General features: G+C 45.4%; 1 protein-coding gene across 1 annotated transcript in view; it reads left to right on the top strand.

The window, feature by feature from the left end:
- Positions 1 to 20,641, top strand: part of TRPM8 (transient receptor potential cation channel subfamily M member 8) — a 2,182,726-nt gene that overhangs the window by 662,232 nt on the left and 1,499,853 nt on the right. The window contains 1 exon segment of the mRNA XM_033944097.1: positions 13,263 to 13,329. Coding sequence (XP_033799988.1) covers positions 13,263 to 13,329 — 67 coding nt within the window.

Raw genomic sequence — 20,641 nt, 5'->3', positions numbered from 1 at the left:
ATTCCAGCAAGTGTTAAAGAAAGAAAATTTTTTTTCCTTTTCTCATAGAGTGAGGTGGAGTTTTGCCTTATCATAATTCCGGTTGACCCAGGTGCCTAGGGCCCCTCCTATGGGTGGGGCTTTATGCACCTGGCCCAATCAGGCCCTAAGCCCACCATTCTAAGGATGGCAGGCCTACCGGGTGGATGGGCTAAGGACCTGTCCATCTGACCAACTTAATGTAAGTACAGGGGGGTGTTGGGGGGTTGCAGGTTTTGGGGTGGTGATTAGTGGTTTGGGGGTGTTGCAGGAGGTGTGCGTTGTGGGCAGGAGCATCTGGGATCCCTCCTGCATGTATTTTAGGGAGGTTGGGGGGGTCGCCTCGGCAGAAGGGGTTGGGCTCCCTCCTGCCAGTATTGTCTGGGAGGTGGGGAGTCATAGGAGGGTGTGCCTTGGGCAGGAGGGTCTTGGATCCCTCCTGCCTGTATTTGCGGGATTTAGGAGGGTTTGAGGGTTCGCACCTCGGCAGGAGGGGTTGGGTTCCCTCCTGCTGGTATTATTGGGGTTCGGGGGTGGGGGGTATATCGCGATCATGGCAGGAGAGATTGGCCATCTCTCCTGCCACGATCGCGATCCCGCTGAACTGCTGCAAACTGTGGCAGGAGAGATTGGGCATCTCTCCTGCCGCAGTTTGCAGCAGTTCGGGAGGGATAGCAGTCTCAGCAGGGGAGATGAGTCATCTCTCCAGCCACGATCATTGCGGTGCGAGGTAGGCTGGTTGCCGTGGCTGCTGAGATGATTGCAGCAGCCTCGATCAGCTCAGCGGCCCCTATTCAGAACTTACCATATTTTTTGTTCCATAAGACGCACCCTAAATTTAGAGGAGGAAATCAAGAAAAAAAACATTCTGAACCAAATTCTCCCTGCCAGGCTCTGCACCCAACCCCACAATCCTTGACAGGCTCTGCACCCTGTCCCCCTTCCCTGCCAGGCACTGTACCCTGACCCCCCTCTCGTGGTCTAGTGGTGGGCATGGATAGGGTATATGGCAGGCAGAGACAGGGCACAGATATCAAGGCAGATGACTTTTTAAAATATGCAATGGCACCTTAGTAACAACTATAGAAAAATAGACAAATATAGTGCATAATATAGACAGCAGATATAAATTCTCAAAACTGACACATTTTAATCACTAAATTGAAAATAACATCATTTTTCCTACCTTTATTGTTTGGTGATTTCTTTCTTTCTTTCCTTCCTTCCTCAGGCCCAATAATTGTCCCTCCCTCCCTTCCTCCTATGTTCCCCTCACTGCCTTCCAGTCTTTGTCCTCTTCTCCCTCCCCCAACTCAAGCCCAACAATTGTCCTTTTTCCCTCCCAACAGTTCCCCTCAATGCCTTCCAGCCTCTGTCCTCTTCTGCCACCACCCCAAGCCTGCCCACCTGCCCAATTTAATTACCTCCAGCTGCTGCTGCTGTGAGGACATGCTGACGAAGCAGCAGCAGCAGTGGGGAGGACTTTTAGCTCAGCAGCACGGCACCCAGAACAGATGTTGCTAGGAAGGGCCAGGCGGGTGCGGCGATTGCACGCCGTCCCTGAAGCCTTACGTTAGAATTGACGTCGGGGATAAGGCTTCTGGGCTGGCGGCGTGTAACTGCTGCACCCGCTTGGCCTTTCTCTTCCTCTAATTTCCATGGCAGTGAGCAACCAGCAGCAGTAGCGGCATGCGAAGGGCAAGCAATGGCCACAATCTAAATAGGGTAACGGGGGGATTTAGGTATTCACTCCATAGGACACATCCCTTTTTCCACCCACTTTTTATGGGGAAAAGTGCATCTTATGGAGTGAAAAATACAGTATACCTGTTTTGACGTATAAGTTCCGACTGGGCAGCCTCTGCTCCCCTCCCCTCCCGAAACCAGCAGGAGAGCCCGATTTTGTGCTCACACGGACGGAGCACAGCATTTTCCTCGGCCCCAGCGCAGTGGAGAGGAGCGTGGGAGCTCTGCTCCGACCCCTCCCGAAACCAGCAGGAGAGCCCGATTTTGTGCTCACATGGACGGAGCACAGCCTTTTCCTCGGCCCCAGCACAGTGGAGAGGAGCGTGGGAGCTCTGCTCCGCCCCCCTCCCGAAACCAACAGGAGAGCCCAACAGCGGCTAACCCCACAGACCAGACCAGACTCAGACTGGATACCTCCAGGGGTTAACCTGGGCCCTGACTAACTCTACGTCAGTACCAGACTGGATTTTTCTTACTCTGGTCACCCTGTGCTGCAAAACTGGACCAAAAGACCAGTCGGATAAGTATCACTAAGTAGGTGCCTTAAGCGAAAACACCAAGCTCCAACTCAGCACAAACTTCCAACAAACTGAACCACAGACCTCTACCAAGATCTCCAACCTGATAATTATTTCAATTGTACACTAGCATGCCACATCTTTTTTACAGCATGTTACTCTTCTTTAGCACTCACAGCCGCTGTACCAACCTTTAGAATTTAACAGCATGTAACATCTTTATTCTTGCAGCCTTCATCATGTAACAGCATGTAACTGTTTGTTATATCCCTACAGCATTCTTAAGCATTTGTTATATACCTATAGCATTCTTAAGCATTTGTACCAATCCTCAGCAATTATATAATAGCACATAACAGCTTTTCCAGCTTGTAACAACCCTGCTGCTCCTTCTGCCTTGCAATTCCTTTCAACCCAATAAGCCCGTATAAATTTGAAAAAAAAACAAAACCAAAAAAAAACCCCTCTAGTGCGCCACTATGGCCTGGCCAAACCCTCACCAATGTGCTACGCTGCTCATACTTTAACTCATCACCATCAGGATCTGCACAGCTGACCCAATATGCTCCACTCACATCCCTGTCCTCCACTCCTCATACCGCACAGCAAAATCCAAATTTCATACACCCACACTCCACTCTCCACATGACTTCCCAAACATAAGCCCACCCCCCAATCCCCCACCACCCCACAGACCAACCAAACCTCGCTTAAAAAAACAAAGATCACTGAAAAAACTAGCTTACTCCCACTACTCTCCAATCGACCCCACCAACTTCTAGAACCTTCAAGGTTTCTACCTAAACATAAGATCGATGAGAAATAAATCCATCCTTATTAAAGACTGGCTCACCGAAACCAATCCCGACTTCGTTCTACTCACCGAAATATCTTGATATCTTCTATCAGACACAGATATCATTATCAAAGACTGTCTCCCCCCAGGCTTCAAGATTTTGTCCCTAGCCAGAACCTGGGGAAGAGGAGGCGGACTAGCAATAATCTTCAAAGACCACCTAAATTGCACCACACTCAACACCCAAATCCTCCCCCAATCTAGAAATGCTAGCCGCCTCCCTAACCTCAAAATCCTTAGCCTCCTCCATAACAATCACGCTCTGTTACATCCCTCCAAAAAAATGGACCCTAGCCAAGGAAGACTTCGCCAAATTTCTATTTTCCAACTCTATACAACCTTCTATGTGGAGATATCAACATTCACCTAGAGCAAACAGACCTTCCAGACATATCCGACTTTTGGTTACTAATCTCTCAACTAGGCTACTTCAAGCCTCCGCCCATCACAACCCACCAAAGAGGCCATCAGCTAGACCTAGTGACATTTTCTGCCAAAAACCCAGCCACCCCTAAATTTTACTGGAATCAGGATATCTGGACAGACTCCCTATGGTCCGACCACAAACTATGCCACTTCTCCATCCAATGCCAACAAAAAGCCACTAAAAACAGAATATCAATAAACACCAAAACTCACACCACTAGAGGTAAAATCGACCCGGCTGAATTCTGGCCCCTCTACGAATCTCTCTCAAAACAAAACGAAGAAACGGACCAAATCATGACCTCCTGGATCAAAGACAGCACAAATATCTTAGACGAAATTGCCCCTTTAAAAACGTGCAGAATTAGATCTCCAATCCAGGACGGATGGTTTGATTCGGAGTTAGTGCAGGCAAAAAGAGACCTAAGAAGATCAGAAAGACAATGGATTAAATCTGGTGCCCAAGAACACAGGGCTACATGGAGACTTAAACTAAAAAACTACAAAAACCTCACCAAGGACAAACGAAAAAATTTCTATGCCCACAACATTGGAAATGTTACAAACAACAGCAGCAACCTTTTCAAACTGGTCAACGACCTCTACAACCTTGAAACTCTCACCGACACCTGCGTTAACGAATCCACTCTAACCGCTAACACCCTTGCAGACTTCTTTAACACAAAGATACAAAAATTAAGATCATCGATATCTGCCCCAGCCAGCCCCCACTGGGACTTTCCAATCCTTCTAAACTCAGACAGGCCCAAGCTAGACCCAGGATCCAGATCAGACCTAAGCTGGAATCAATTCACAAATATCGACTGGCCAACCTTCAACACATATTTTAACAAATATTCAAATTCCTTCTGCAGACTGGATACCTGCCCCCCCCAACATTATGAAAACTGCGCCAATACATTTTAAAGCCAATATGTTAGCATGGGTAAACCTACTACTAACCACTGGCAGCTTCCCAGCAGAACAAGGCCACATTTCAATAACTCCTATCATAAAAAATAAGAAAGATCCATCAAGCACCCCATCCAACTACAGATCTATCGCAAGTATCCCGCTATTCACCAAAATAGCAGAAGGGGTGGTAAACGCCGAACTTACCACATACCTAGAAAAATTTGATATCCTTAATGACAACCAATCAGGCTTTCGCTCCAATCACAGCACCGAAACCATCATAGCCTCCCTCCTAGACCATATACACACACTCTTCAGTCTGGGATCCAGTGCCCTGATTTTACAACTGGACCTGAGCAGTGCTTTCGATCTAGTCGACCATGACATTCTCCTAGACTGCCTTGCCTACATTGGCATCTCCGGCCAGGCCCTTAACTGGTTCAACGGGTTCCTACGGAACAGATCTTACAGGGTATTTAAAAACGATTCCCTCTCCTACTCCTGGGAAAACTCCTGCGGTGTGCCACAGGGCTCCCCCCTGTCCCCCACCCTGTTCAATATCTACCTCACCTCCCTAGGAAACCTCCTGCAAAGCCTCAAGCTAAAATTCTTTATCTACGCAGACGACATTACCATAGTCATCCCTCTAACCAATTTCACTCAAGAACTCCTTAACTCCCTCACAAGCATACTTAGTCAGATAGAACTCTGGATGCAATCCTACAGACTAAAATTAAACCCAGACAAAACCAAATTATTCCTAGCAACCCCCAAAGACAAAATCAAAGACACCACAATCCAAATAAAAGGATCCACATTCCCCTTCGAACAAACCTTAAAAGTACTGGGTGTAACACTGGACAAACATCTCTCCCTCGAGAAACACACTGATATCACAGTCAGGAAAAGTATCTCGACACTTTGGAAACTCCGCACCATAAAAAAATACTTTGACGACTCTTCTTTCCGCCTCTTAGTACAATCCTCCATCCTCAGCATACTGGACTACTGCAACATCATCTACCTGAGCTCCACAAAGAAAACAATCAGGAGACTAAAGATGATCCAGAACACCGCTGTCCGCCTCATATTTGACCTGAAAAAATGGGACCATATCACCCCTTTCTACCACAAACTCCATTGGCTCCCACTAGAATCCAGAATCATATTCAAATTTGCCTGTTTTTGCTACAAAACAATATTTGGTTTATCCCCAAGCTACATCACCCCTCACTTCACCCTTAACCACAACTATAAAAACTCCTGAAAAATTCAACTCTTCGCCTTCCCCTCCCTAAAACTATGCCACTCAAAAAAATTCCTTGACAAAATCTACGCCTTCCAAGCCGCCAAACTAAACCCTTGGCTAGTCCAAATGGTCCTCCAGGCCTACAACTACCTCGACTTTAGAAAATCACTCAAAACTCACCTATTCTGAGACCAAGACCCTTAATGCCCCTTTTCTACCCTCCTCCTCCCCCGTCCTGATCTACTCCCCTCCCCCTTCTCCCTCCTCTCCCCCCACTTCGCTCCTTGCTGTTCGCAACTCTATGATCAATTCAATATGCAACCACTTGTAACTACTCTCGCCTTGCTGTTTGCAACTCTATGATCAATTTGATATGTAACCACTTGTAATCTCTGTTTAACTAATGTGAACCGCCTAGAACTCTTCGGGGTATGGCGGTATACAAAAATAAAGTTATTATTATTATTATTCAAGTTTTTGGTTATACTTGTTGTACGACTAAATCTAGGTCAGCTCACCTCCTGCCCTTTCCCCTACATAAGATCATAAGAATTTCCGCTGCTGGGTCAGACTAGTGATCCATTGTGCCCTGCAGTCCACTCATGCGGTGGACCCTAGGTCAAAGACCAGCACCCTAACTAAGACTAGCCCTATCTACGTATGTTCCGGTTTAGGAGGAACTTTTCTAACCTTATCTTGAATCCCTGGAGGGTGTTTTCTCCTATAACAGCCTCAGGAAGAGCGTTCCAGCTTTCCACCATTCTCTGGGTGAACAAGAACTTCCTTATGTTTGTACGAAATCTATCTCCTTTTAACTTTAGAGAGTGCCCTCTCGTTCTCTCTACCTTGGAAAGGGTGAACAACCTGTCTTTATCTACTAAGTCTATTCCCTTCATTATCTTGAATGTTTTGATCATGTCCCCTCTCAGTCTCCTCTTTTCAAGGGAGAAGAGGCCCAGTTTCTCTAATCTTTCACTGCACGGCAACTCCTCCAGCCCCTTAACCATCTTAGTCGCTCTTCTCTGGACCTTTTCGAGTAGTACTGTGTCCTTATTCATGTACGGCGAACAGTGCTGGACACAGTATTCCAGGTGAGGGTGTACCATGGTCCGGTACAGCGGCAAAATAACCTTCTCCGATCTGTTCGTGATCCCCTTCTTAATTATTCCTACCATTCTGTTCGCCCTTTTCGCCACCACTGCACATTACACAGACAGCTTCATTGACTTGTCAACCAGTACTCCCAAGTCTCTTTCCTGGGGAGGGTCTCTCCGAGTACCACACCGGACATCCTGCATTTGTGTATAAGATTTTTGTTACCGACATGCATTACCTTACACTTATCCACGTTAAACCTCATTTGCCATGTCGCGGCCCATTTCTCAAGTGTGTTTATGTCACGTTGCTGGTCTTTGCAATCCTTCTGCTTCTTCATTACTCTGAATAACTTCGTATTGTCCGCAAATTTAATCACCTCACTTGTCGTATCAATTTCCAGGTCATTTATAAATATGTTGAAGAGCACAGGTCCAAGCACCGAACCCTGTGGCACTCTACTCATGATGTTTTTCCAGTCCGAGTATTGTCCATTCACCCCCACTCCGTTTCCTACCCACCAGCCAGTTTTTAATCCACATGAGTACTTCACCCTAGATTCCATTGCTCGCAATTTCTAAAAGTAGTCGTTCATGCGGAACCTTACTGAACGCCTTCTGAAAATCCAAATATACAATGTCAACTGAGTCACCCTTGTCTATCTGTCTGTTTACTCCCTCGAAGAAGTGCAGCAAGTTCGTCAAGCAAGATCTTCCTTTGCTGAAGCCATGCTGGCTGGTCCTCATCAGATTGTGTCCGTCAAGGTGATCAATGATGCAGTCTTATATCAGTGCCTCTACCGTCTTTCTGGGTACCGAGGTCAGACTCACCGGTCTGTAGTTTCCCAGATCTCCCCTCGAACCTTTCTTGAAGATTGGCGTAACATTTGCCACCTTCCAGCCTTCCAGAATCCTTCCCAATTTGATCGACAGATTGGCTCTTAGTTGGAACAGTTCAGCTATTACCCCTTTCAGTTCCTTGATTACCCTCAGATGAATACCATCCAATCCAAGGAATTTATTGTTTTTTAAGCCTATCAATCTGCCTGCATACCTCTTCTAAACTGGCCGTCAACCCTGTCAGTTTCCCATCTGTGTTTCCTGCTTATGTTGTGTATGTCCTCATCGGTAAATACAGACGCAAAAATGCGTTCAGTTTGTCGGTGATGGTTTTGTCATCCTTTAGCACTCCCTTTATTTCATGGTCATCCAAAAGCCCTACCACTTCCATTGCAGGATGTTTCCCCTTGATATATCGAAAGAGCAGCTTGAAGTTTTTCACCTCCTTGACTATTTTTTCCTCGTAGTCTCTTTTGGCCCCTCTTACCACGTTATGGCACCTGCTTTGATGTTGTTTGTGCTTTTTCCAGTTTTTGTTCATTTTTGACCTTTTCCATTTCTTAAACAAAGTCTTCCTGTCTGATCGCTTCCTTCACCGCTGTAGCCAGTTCCTTATTCTTTTTCCTCTTGGATCCCTTGTTGATACACGGTATATATAGATTTTGTGCCTCGGTGACCTTGTCCTTAAAAAGGGACCATGCTTGCTCTAGGGTTTTTACAGTCCTTATCCTCTTCTTAATCTTCTTTCCCACCATGAGTCTCATCCCTTCATAATTCTCTTTTCGGAAGATCAGTGCCATGGCCGTCATTTTGGATCGATGTTTTGCCCCCATGTCCAGGGTGAAGCGGATCATATTGTGATCACTGTTTCCCAGCATCCCTTCTATTTCTATACCTTACTCTGGTCCTCATAATCCATTTAGAATTAAGTCCAGAATCGCATTTACTCTCGTATTTTCCTTGACAAGTTGTTCCAGGAAGCAATCGCCTACAGCATTCAGGAACATGGTCTCCCTACTGCAGCCAGAGGTGCCTAGGTTCCAGTCTATCCCCAGATAATTGAAGTCACCCATGATAACTGCATTGCCTCCCTTGCAGTTGCATTAATCTCGTCCATCATTTCTCCATCAATTTCTTTGGGGTCGGTAGAAGATGCCAATATTCGTTTCCATTCCATTCATTCCCGGAATTTTGCCCCATAGAGACTAACTTATTTTTCATTTCCAGCATGTTCTCTCTGGTAGACTCAATTCCCTTTTTGATGGATAGGGCAATACCCCCACCTTTTTGACCCACTCTGTCTCTGCGGTATAACTTGCATCCTGGTTGCACAGTGTCCCAGACATTTTCCTCATTCCACCATGTTTCCGTGATGCCGATGATGTCAAGGTTATCTTTTTGTGCCATAGCTTCCAATTCCCCCATTTTATTCCTTAGGCTCCTTGCGTTCATGTACATACACTAGTGTTTGCTGCCTCTTATCTTGCATTTCCTTCCCTCTTGTGTCCCTTTCAATCCATCAGGATTCCTGTCTTGCCTATGATAACATAAGAATTGCCACTGCTGGGTCAGACCAGTGTTCCATCGTACCCAGCAGTCCACTCACACGGTGGCCCCTAGATCAAAGACCAGCCCTACCCGGTGAGTCTTCACCGCTATTTTCCTGCACGGTATCCTCTGGAAATACCAGTTCCTGAACCATCGACTTTCGGTCGACTGTCGGCTTTCCCCTTCTTCCTAGTTTAAAAACTTCTCAATTTCTCTCTTCTTGTTGCTTGCAAGTAGCCTCGTTCCGTTTCCACTGAGGTGAAGTCCATCCTTCCTGAATAGCTTGCTCTTCTCCCAGAGTGTCGTCCAGTTGCGAATGAAGTGGAATCCTTCTTCCTCACACCAGCGCCTCATCCATGTGTTGACTGCTTGCAGCTTTGTCTACCTCTTCTCATTGGCTCTGGGTACTGGAAGGTTCTCCGAGAATGCTACCCTCGGCGTTCTGGTCTTCAGCTTCCTTCCTAGCATCTGAAACTGGTCCTTCAGTACTTTCCTGCTGTAGTTCCTGTTGCTCACGTTGTTTGTTCCCACATGGATCACCACCGCTGTATCTTCCTCTTCCACGCTCTCGATGATCCTGTTGATACGGCTCACTATGTCTTCTATCTTGGCTCCCAGTAGGCAGGTCACCAGCCGATCCCGTCTTCCTCCCGCTAAGTGGATGTCAACTTGTCTGATGGATTCCCCCATGACAATCGCTGTCTTCTTTCTTCTCTTGCCTCTCCAGCCACAGGTCCATGTGCCTGGTGTATGTCCATCTCTCCAGCCATAGGTCCGTGTCCTCTGTGTACTTCTATCTTCCCTCAACCTGGTGTTAGCTTGCACCGGACTCGTCTTCCTGTGGGTTCCCTTCGCTGTTTCCAGGTGTCCGCTACTATGTCACCCATTTCTTCCTTGTGGTTGTCCTCCAGGTGGTCCTCACTTACTGTGGGCATATTTTGGCAGTTCCACTGTTGCTGGTGATTTTCCATGGTCTCTCTGTATGACTCTTCGATGAACTCTAACTCCTGGACTTCTTCCTAATGGTTTCCTCTGTCTTGAAGTTTTCTGCCTGTCTGTCCTCCACCTCCACTGCTCGAAGTGCTTCTAGTTCCAGTATTCTGCCTTCCAGGAGTCTAACTTATTTCTTCAGGCACTACAGTTCCCTGCATCAAGTGCATATATAAGACCACCTCTCGGAGGGTGAATAGTCAAACATATGGCAAACGGTGCAGAAAACTGGGTAGCTCAACATCCTGCTTCTGTCTGCTGCTGGAGAGGTTGTGGTTGGAGGAGGTTGTAAACTCTATACTTCTACTAAGACTAAGCGGTGCTTTTATTATGGTGCACATTTAGCGCGTGCTAAATCGGTTAGCGTACCTTAATAATAAGGACCCCTAAGTATCATTAAAAAAATGTTGGCCCACAACTTAGCCTATGGTTGATTTTTGGCCCCCTTATGTGATTTGATACCCCTGACCTATCTCAAGAATCTAATTCTCTATGGTACATCAGCACACAACCTATTAGGGCTGTGCTGGTCAGTTCCCCCCCCTCCCCTCCCCTCCCCTCATCCCTTCCTGAGAACCCCCCTTGCCATCTGTCACAGGTTCTGTGATGAGCATTGACACAGAATGTCCCCCAAATCAATTGCTATGTAAACTCAAGAAGCCCCATCACCTGACCCCATTCTCCCCTACTTGTGTCTTGCAAGCACTTTTGAAACACACTGGAACCTAGAGTCCCTGAGGTGCCAGTACAAGTGTGTACACCGAGAAGATTTGGAGCATAAGACTGTGTCTTCAGGACCCAGTGTAAGTTCTGAGTGCAAAGGGCATACAAGAGTCTTGACAAGTAGGTTATGTATCCCCACCCATGAATTTGTGTAGGAGGAGTTACATTTTCTTTGGCTCGACCTCCTGCTCTGCTCTGGACTGCATTCTAGCTCTTATGGTGGATCATAGCTTGGACATTTTGTGTAGAATATTTGCAAAGACATGGGGACATTTATCGCTGCACAATGGACACCGATTTGATGAATGCAACACCTCATAGATTTGGGGCCATTTTTAAAAATTATCACTATTGAATTTTGAGCATGTTCTACAAAACAACGAGACTCAGATTTAGATGTCATATTGAAAATGGCCCTACACATGTATCAATTATGCAACACTTGCATGGATAAAATTTGAATTAATATAAGAGATGATATTGCTACAGTATTGCTTAACATTATTATGAACTTTTTATTGAAGTCCTTTGCTTTGCAGATATAAACCATTTTTCTGTCTTTTTTTTTTTAGCAAAGTCATTTTCCACGTGTTACTGATTGTCAAGCCTAGCCTTAGCTGTCAGCATTTTCTGGTGGCCTTACCAATGTCAGCAAAGGCCTAAGGGAGATCATATCATTCATATCTGATCTTAGGCATGTCAGAGAGGGGGGGGGATGATGTCCAGGCTTCAGGTTCCAGAGAGAGGGAGGGGGTGTTGCTGAGAGTAGGCTTTTATAGGTTGGAGTCTTATTCTAAAATAGAAACTATTGTATGTCCCAATATCTTTCTGTTTATAATTTGTAAACTGTTTGAAACAATGGTGAATACAAGTGAGTAGGATGTGAGGAGGACTGGAGAAGAAAAAAGGGAGAAGAACTGTCCCTCACAGACTGGAGTTGAATGTAATTTCCAGTATCACTCTGACAATGGTTTCTGATAACTATCTGTGTTAGACCGTGCAGCTGGGCTTACTGTATATCTTAAGCACAGACAATTAACATTTCTTCGCACCTCAGGGTTGTATCAAAGACTTTTGTTACTTTATTCTGAGGTGCTAGCCCATCTGCACCGACATGCACTAAGGTCAGATATGAATGATATGATCTACCATAGGCCTTTGCTGACCTACCAGAAAATGCAAGGCTGGGCTGACAATGAAGTAATAAGATGATTTTGGTTGTCAGTTACAGTGGCAAAATTTATATCCTCTATAATAAAAACCCTAGAGCGCGCATGCGCATGTACGATGCCGGATCCCATGCTGCTGTGATGTGTGCTTCCGTACCGCACATGCACCACTGCCTGCCATCTGCCCCGATCTCCGATGCCGGCCTGACTTTCCTGCGCTGCCGGGATGCCACTTCTCATCCCCGGACCAGCAAACGCAGTCAGCCGCAGTTTCATCTTGAAGCCACGGGGCATTTGCTAGGTCAGCCCACTTCGATAATGTGAGGTGGGCCAGCCTAGCAAAAGCCCCGAGGCTGCCCCGGGCTAGTGGATGCTGGACAGGGGGGGAGCAGGTAAAGGAGAAGGGGTACTACTGGACAGGTGGAGCAGGGAAGGGGTTGCTGCTGGACAGGGGGGAGGTAAAAAGGATAGGTAGAAGGGCCTACTGCTGGACAGGGGGACCAGGCAATGGGGTGGTGGTGGACAACCGAGGAAAGAGACAGAAGAAATGAAAGCATTCAGACAGCGGCCAAGGAGAGAGACGAGAGAGAAAAAAGAAAGACAAACATACACATCCTATTCTAGCACCCGTTAATGTAACTGGCTTAAAGACTAGTATTGTTATACTTAGACTGAAGATGTTATGGTACTATAGTAGTACGAGTGATAAGTAGTAGTTGTCAGGTGTTTTGCTTAGTTTGGACCCTTGACCCTGAAACTAGGAGTTGAGCTGCTTACCACATATGGAGGAACAGTGCTGATGTTTGTCTTTTTAAGCCATGTAATGATGATTATGAGCTTTGTATAGCTCAAAGGGATCCCAATCTATGCTTAGGGTTTTCTACTTTTGATTTTACACATGAAGCGGCAGGCAGATATTTGGCCAAATAAGTGTCATTAAAGAGACTTACATGCTTGCATGGTTTCAGAGTTTTCCACAGTTAAGACAGTCCCTGTTCTGTTTTCAGAGACCCTCTTTTTCAGTAATTGTCACATTAATACTAATATGAAGTGAATGAGTGCTCTGAAATGCTACATCTCTGCTAGAAATATTGTTTAGTATTTGCTATTTTTTTTAAGCAGGACTTAGATATAAATATCAGCTGTTTTTTCCTTCATTTCCTTCCACAGATTCCAATTATGGTGGAAGATTCCAATTGTGTGTTTTGTACAGGGAGGCGGGAAGGAGACATTGAAGGTCAGTCTGTTTCTCCTTTCCTTGCTGAAGTTTAGCTTTAGGTTACTAGATGCTGGTTCGCTCAACTGTCCACACTATTTCCCATATGTCATAGAAATTCCATAGACTATCATGGGAAATCCTTAAATGTGAATCAATCTCATTAGTTTCATAGTATGCTATAAATGTTTATTTAAATTTCTGATCATATATTACAAAACAATAAACCAAGAAAATTATCTATAATAGAGTGTTACAGCAACATTAAAACACCACATAAGCCAAACATCAAGTCTAGAGGTTGACTGAAACTGGTGGTTTTGGTTCTTGCCAAAACCAAACCTGTGGCTGAAAATCCTTAGCTCATTTTCAGCCAAAGCTGAAACTAAAAAGTTGTGCCATGTCCTTGGAGGACACATGCTTCCCCTTCCCCCAAGCCTCTCCCTAATAAAGAATGAAGCCGAGGAGGTCATGTGATGTAGTGAGGAGTTGCGGACGTGCTTGCCTGCAGCTCCCGGGGGCCTTGCTCTGCATTTCAACATTTATCGCTATATTTTCTCAGACTTCCAACACTCTTGCCATGTGTTTTAGGACCTTTAATATATGGACACATATTTGTGTTCAACCCGGGGCATGATGGCTAGCCAGACTCAGAAGATAAAGAAAAGCCTCGCGGGGTGGATGGCACCTGCTGAGCAGCCAATGTCGGATGAATTTAATGATGGCCAGCTCTCCTAGCTTACTACCGCGGTTTCCAGAGCCCTTCAGTCGCAGATGGAGAAATTTGTCCCTGGGCCAGCTGACACATTCTTGAGCGGCTGTTGGGGATACAGTTCATGTACACCAGGTGTCCGTTGAAAATCATATGTCCGCGGTGGAAGATTCTACATGTGCTATGGAGGAGCAATTGGAGAGGTTGGATGGTTTAGTGCAGGATCATATGGCTAAACTTGAGGATCTCGAAAATCATTTGAGACAGGACAATGTGTGGTTTGTGGGATTGCCGGAGCATTGGCTGACTGCAGGAGTGGGTTACAAAAGAACTTCCCTTTCCTAAGGTCATGGGGCCAATTTGTTTTGAAAGGGCCCACCGTGTTCGGCGTCCCGGCAGTGATCGTCAGTGCCCGAGGGTTGCGATAGCTAAAATTCACAACTATCTACATAAGTGGAATTATTGCGGGCCTATGGCACAGGAGAGATTCCCTTGCCTATGATGATTCCTCTGTTGTCATTTCCAGGATTTATTCCCCAGCCTTACAGGATCGACGCCGTCATATTTTCAGCCCATCTGTTCTGAGTTGGCCACCAAGAAAATCCGGTTCCTCTTTCTGTACCCAGTTGTGCTAAAGATTAATCACAATGGCGTTTGGACAGTCTTTGATTCTGTGGCAGTAGTGAAAGATTATATTCAACAATTAACCTGACTTTTTGTTGTTTTCTGGTTATGCTTTTCTGCTTGGTGGCAATGTTCTTTATTTACTTTAAGGTTTACCATTTAGGAGTGTTAGCCTGCATTGGATGTGAAGCAGGGCCCTTGTATCATTTCTGGTCCTCCACTCTGAGTGTCTGTTAGGTGTCTCGGAGTCTTTGAGCATGGTTGTGTTTCTGGTGGAGATGGGGAGTGATGTTTTTTGGGGGGGGCTTTTCAGTTTTTTGGTGGGACTGGGGTGTGAGTGGCAGGTATAGTAAGTTTATATATGTTACTTTTCTGTATGGTGGGAGTGAGGGCTGGGCACTCCTGCTTCTGTGGTCACCTGGTATCTGCTTGGTGGTTTGGTATGCTGTCTCCTGAGTAGTTCTCTTAACTGGATCCTTACTTGGAATGTGGGAGGCATTACCTCCCCAGTTAAAAGAAGTAAGATTTTGCAGGCTCTTAGGAGACATCGTGTGGCTGTGGCGTGCTTGCAGGAGACTTGTTTGAGTGATGTAGATCATGTGAAATTAAAGCAGGGTTGGGTAAGTGAAGTGTTTTATTCTCCTTCAAGGGACAGATGGGGAGGGGTTGCTGTTCTTATTGCTAAGGCAGCACAGTGTACGGCTGAATTGTTACAGAAGGATACTGAAGGGAGATATCTGTTGCGATTGCAAATGTTTGGGAGGGAATTAATCATTAGTTGTCTATCAGTCTTCAACTGTCTTTTTCCGGCATCTTCTGGAGGTGTGTTCCCCTTATGTGTCTCAGGATTTGATTGTTATTGGTGACATGAATGCAGTGGTAGATCCTTTTTAGGATCGGTCTTTGGGTTCTCCTTCTTCCAGGGGGGTCTTGTTTCTGACTTACTCTCTTGTGTCCTCTTTGGACTTGGATGATATCTGGCAGGCTCTGCATCTGTCTGAATGCGATTATACACCATGGTTCGTATTCTAGACTTGATTTGTTTTTGTGAGCCTCTGCATTTTCTCTGGTGTCTGCTGCTGCCAATGGCCCTGGGGAGATATCTGATTACTGCATGGCTTGGATGGATGTGGAGCCTCCGCAATATTATTGTGTTTCCAGGGGCTGGCGTTTCCCAGTGTATCTTTTTCATGATCCGGACTTTCGAGTGTCATCATAGCTGAGAACAATTTGTCACTTTTAATGGTGGGCATCGGGACTAGGCCTCGCTTTTTTGGTCTAAGGCTAAGGTGGTAATATATGGTGATATTATTGCTTATGTGAGTGCCCGCCGGAAGCGGCTTGCTCATCAGATCTTGCAATTAGAATCCCAGCTTAGTGTCACAAGGTTACATTCAATGTCCGCTGCTGGCTACTAGGGAAGTGTTGCATGCTCTCCAGGTATCCTTGGATGCTTATAGTCCTGAACATACCCTCCTCCATCTTTTGTATAAAAAAGGCTACTTTCATCGCTTTGGTAATAAAGCTAGGCGTTTGTTAGCTCAGATTGTTCGTTCTAGTGGGGGATCACTTACTATTTCTGCATGTGTAACAAACAAACCTGAGGAGAATGCAAAATTATTTGTGTAGTTTTTTCCGGATTTATATTCTAAGGATGATGCGGCTGCTCTGTCTGATGCGATTTCTTATTTAGAGCACAGTGGTCTTCCTAAGTTATTGGACGAGGCTGTGGCTGGGCTTTACTGTTTATGGGGAAGGAACTTCAAACTCCTGTCAATAAGTTGAAATTATACTCTGCTCTGGGACCAGATGGGTTCTCTGGCGAGTTTTATAAGGTTTTGCAACCAGCTTTGGTGGAATCCTTAATAGCTCATTTTGACACTGTAATTGAATCTGGCGCCTTTCCCTTATATGAGAATGTTACACAGATTAGTTTGTTGCCTAAACCGGGACTTCTGTTAGAATCCCTTACTTATCATTCGATTTTGCTCCTCAATGAAGATGTTAAGCTCTTTTCTACTTTGTTGGCCAATTGGTTGGCGGGTGGTTCTCCCAGATTTGGTGGGTTGGGAGCAGACTGATTTAGTACGTGGGCGACAGTCGGTTGTTAATGTTCACAAATTATTGATGGGTAAGGCTCATTGTCAGCATTTGACGGCTCCTTCTTTAGTTGTCAGCCTGGATGCTGACAAGGTTTTCGACTGGGTCGGCTGGCAATTTTTGTTTACTACATTGTCATATGTTGGTATTACGGGTTGTTTTTACAGACCATTTCTGCTGGTGAAAGGTATACATTCTGAGACATTTCCTATTGCCAGGGGTACTCGCCAGGAGTGTCCTTTTATCTCCGTTATTGTTTTTCCTTTCTATGGAACCCCTGTTGCATGCCCTGGCGCAGCATCCAGATATTTCGGGGGTGACTTTTCCACAGCTTTCGGTTAAAATTTTAGCTTATGCTGATGATTTGTTAGTGATTTTAATGGATCCGGTGCAATCTTTATCTGTTTTTGCTTGCGGCGCTTCAGGAATATGGAACTTTGTCAGGGTTTTCACTTAATTATAGGAAGTCTCAGGCGCTTCCGTTAGTGCCTGGAGTTCGAGAATTGTGGAGGGGCAACTTTCCTTTTCAGTGGGTCTCTCGTTCCCTTAAATTTTGGGGAGTTATTATTTCTGTCCATTTGACTAGTTTATATGTGGTTAACATGCTTGCTCTGATGTCAAACTGTGGTGAAATTGAATGTGTGGAGGGCATGTTACTGGGGTGCATCCATTTATTTAACATAATTTTGGTGCCTAAATGGCTTTATGCTTTTCAAATGTTGCCTTTATTTTTGCAGATGAGAGATGAGCGGAAACTCCATAGATTATTACAATGTTATTTATGGCAAGGGAAGAGAGCAAGACTACCTATTTCTGTAATTCAGATAAGAACATAAGAACATAAGAAGCGCCATCTCCGGATCAGACCTTCGGTCCATCAAGTCCGGTGATCCGCACACGCGGAGGCCCTGCCAGGTATACACCTGGCTTACCCTATAGCTAACCATATCTCTATATGCCTCTCTCAAGGAGATATGCATCTAGTTTGCCCTTGAAGCCTAGGACTGTCGATTCTGCAATAATCTCCCCTGGGAGAGTATTCCAGATGTCAACCACTCTCTGTGTGAAGCAGAACTTCCTGATATTAGTCCTGAACTTGCCCCCCCTTAGCTTCATTTTATGTCCTCTTGTCCATGTCAAATTGGACAATGTAAATAATCTTCTCTGCTCTATTTTGTCGATTCCTTTCAGTATTTTGAAGGTCTCGATCATATCCCCACGCAGTCTCCTAAGTGTAGTGGGGGATTAGAATTTCTGAATATCCACCATTTAATGGTGGCCTGTGCCATGCGGCACATTTCTGACTGGTATCGATTAAGAACATAAGAACATAAGAAGTTGCCTCCGCTGAGCAGGACCAGAGGTCCATCTCGCCCAGCGGTCCGCTCCCGTGGCGGCCCATCAGGCCCATTGCCTGAGCAGTAGTCCTTGACTATCCCTATGACCTACCTCTACTCCTATCTGTACCCCTCAATTCTTTTATCCTCTAGGAACCTATCCAAACCTTCTTTGAAGCCTTGTAACGTGCTCCGGCCTATCACAGCCTCTGGAAGCGCGTTCCATGTATCCACTACCTTCTGGGTGAAAAAGAACTTCCTGGCGTTTGTTCTAAACCTGTCCCCTTTTAATTTCTCCGAGTGCCCCCTTGTACTTGTGATTCCCCATAATCTGAAAAATCTGTCCCTGTCTACCTTTTCTATTCCCTTCAGGATCTTGAAGGTTTCTATCATGTCTCCTCTAAGTCTCCGCTTTTCCAGGGAAAACAGCCCCAGCTTTTTCAGTCTGTCATTATATGACATACCCTTTATCAGTTTAGTTGCTCTTCTCTGGACTCCCTCAAGTACCGCCATGTCCTTCTTGAGGTACGGCGACCAGTACTGGACACAGTATTCCAGATGCGGGCGCACCATTGCACGATACAGTGGCAGGATGACTTCCTTCATCCTGGTCGTGATACCCTTCTTAATGATACCCAACATTTTGTTTTCTTTTCTTGAGGCTGTGGCGCACTGTGCCGACGCCTTCAAAGTTGTGTCTAACTCCCAGGTCTCTTTCAAGGTTACTTACCCCTAGCAGTGATCCCCCCATTTTGTAGCTGAACATCGGGTTCTTTTTCCCTACATGCATGACCTTGCATTTCCCTACGTTAAAGCTCATTTGCCACTTTTTAGCCCATTCTTCTAGTGTCGTTAGGTCCCTTTGCAGATCTTCGCAGTCTTCCGTGGTTTCAACCCTGCTATAGAGTTTGGTGTCATCCGCAAATTTAATAACCTCACATTTTGTTTCTACCTCAAGGTCATTAATAAATATATTGAACAGGAGCGGTCCCAGCACCGACCCCTGCGGAACTCCGCTCATGACCCATTGCCAGTTTGAGTAATGGCTCTTTACTCCAACCCTCTGTTTCCTGCCTGCCAGCCATTTTTTGATCCATCGGTGAACCTCCCCTTGCACCCCGTGTTTCCACAGCTTTTTAAGCAGTCGTTCGTGCGGTACCTTGTCGAAGGCTTTTTGGAAGTCAAGGTAAATGATGTCAATGGATTCCCCTTTATCCACCCGGCTGTTTACCCCCTCAAAGAAGTACAATAAGTTTGTGAGGCATGACCTACCCTTGCAGAAGCCGTGCTGACTCGACTTTAGCTGTCCATTGTTTTCTATGTGTTTGCCCAGGATTTTTCAGAGACTCACTTGGAGCTGTCTCTCATGGGACCATGACATTTTTAGTTGTTACTTACATCAAATGGAATTGCCTTTACCTCCAGTCTTGAAATTATCTCAACTGCTGCCAGCAGTAGTGGCGGCGGCTTTGTAGACGCCAGAAGTACTCTGTGATGGTTTCCCCTTTTTTGTCTGTTTGCTCTAACCCTGCTTTTCCTCAGGCTGTATTGGAGCATGTTTCATCAATGGAAGGCTTTGGGTTCTTTGCTACTTGTTTCATTGTCCTTTCTGAAGATGGGCATATCAAGTCCTTTTTGGATCTACAAGCAGAGTTTGGAATATGTTTGACAGAGGTGTTATCTTATTGTCAATTATGCCATTATATCTCCAGTCTTCCTTGGCAAGATCTTTGAGGATGTGCAGAAGGAATTTGCCTCTTTGTATATATTAGGCAATTCTTTGAAAGTGCCTTTGCGATTCCACCATTTGGCTTTGCAAGATTCCTGCACTAAACTGAATTATACCAAATATGCAGAGGCTTGGAAGTTGAAATGCTGATTTGACACTTTCCTTTCAATATGCCACTTTTAAGTCCTTTCTTCTTCGGACGCAGTGTCTCATTGCTACTGTTGCTCATTGGGAGATTCACTACAAGTTTGCCTTGCACCTTTATATAGCTCCTGTTCAAGCCTGCTATTTGAACCCAGCTTCGTCTGGCAACTGTCTGAAATGTCATTATCCAGCAGCCTCTTTGGGCCACATGTTTTGGTTGTGCCCTTACATTCAAGGCTTTTGGCAATCTTTATTGAGGTATCTTTCTGCTTTGTGGTCCTGTAGAGTGAAGGTGGATCCTCTTTTGCATTTTGATATCTTTTCCTTGCAGGCACGTACTCCCAGGGGTTATGTTCCTTCTTTGCAAAAAGTCATTCTTCTAGGGAAGAAAGTGAAACTGCTGCAATGGCTCATCCTCATCCTCCCTCTCTGCAACAGTGGTGCTTCCAGATGTTGATTTTATTGAAATTGGAACGGACTCGGATGCGAGCTTCGGATCGCAAGGCTTGGAGATCCTTCCGTCATATATGGAGACCTTTTTGGAACTCACTCCCACTATACTTCCATACTTATTTATTGACTTTATAATTTGTTGAACGCTGGTATAGTTTTTTGGTTTTCGCTCATCTCGCACCCTATTTTCCCCTTTTCTTTTGGGATGGGGTGGGATGGTTTTTACAAAATTGT

Source organism: Geotrypetes seraphini, chromosome 5 (assembly GCF_902459505.1).
Source record: "Geotrypetes seraphini chromosome 5, aGeoSer1.1, whole genome shotgun sequence".
Classification (NCBI taxonomy): Eukaryota; Metazoa; Chordata; class Amphibia; order Gymnophiona; family Dermophiidae; genus Geotrypetes; species Geotrypetes seraphini.
This window is presented reverse-complemented; position numbering and strand designations above follow the sequence as displayed.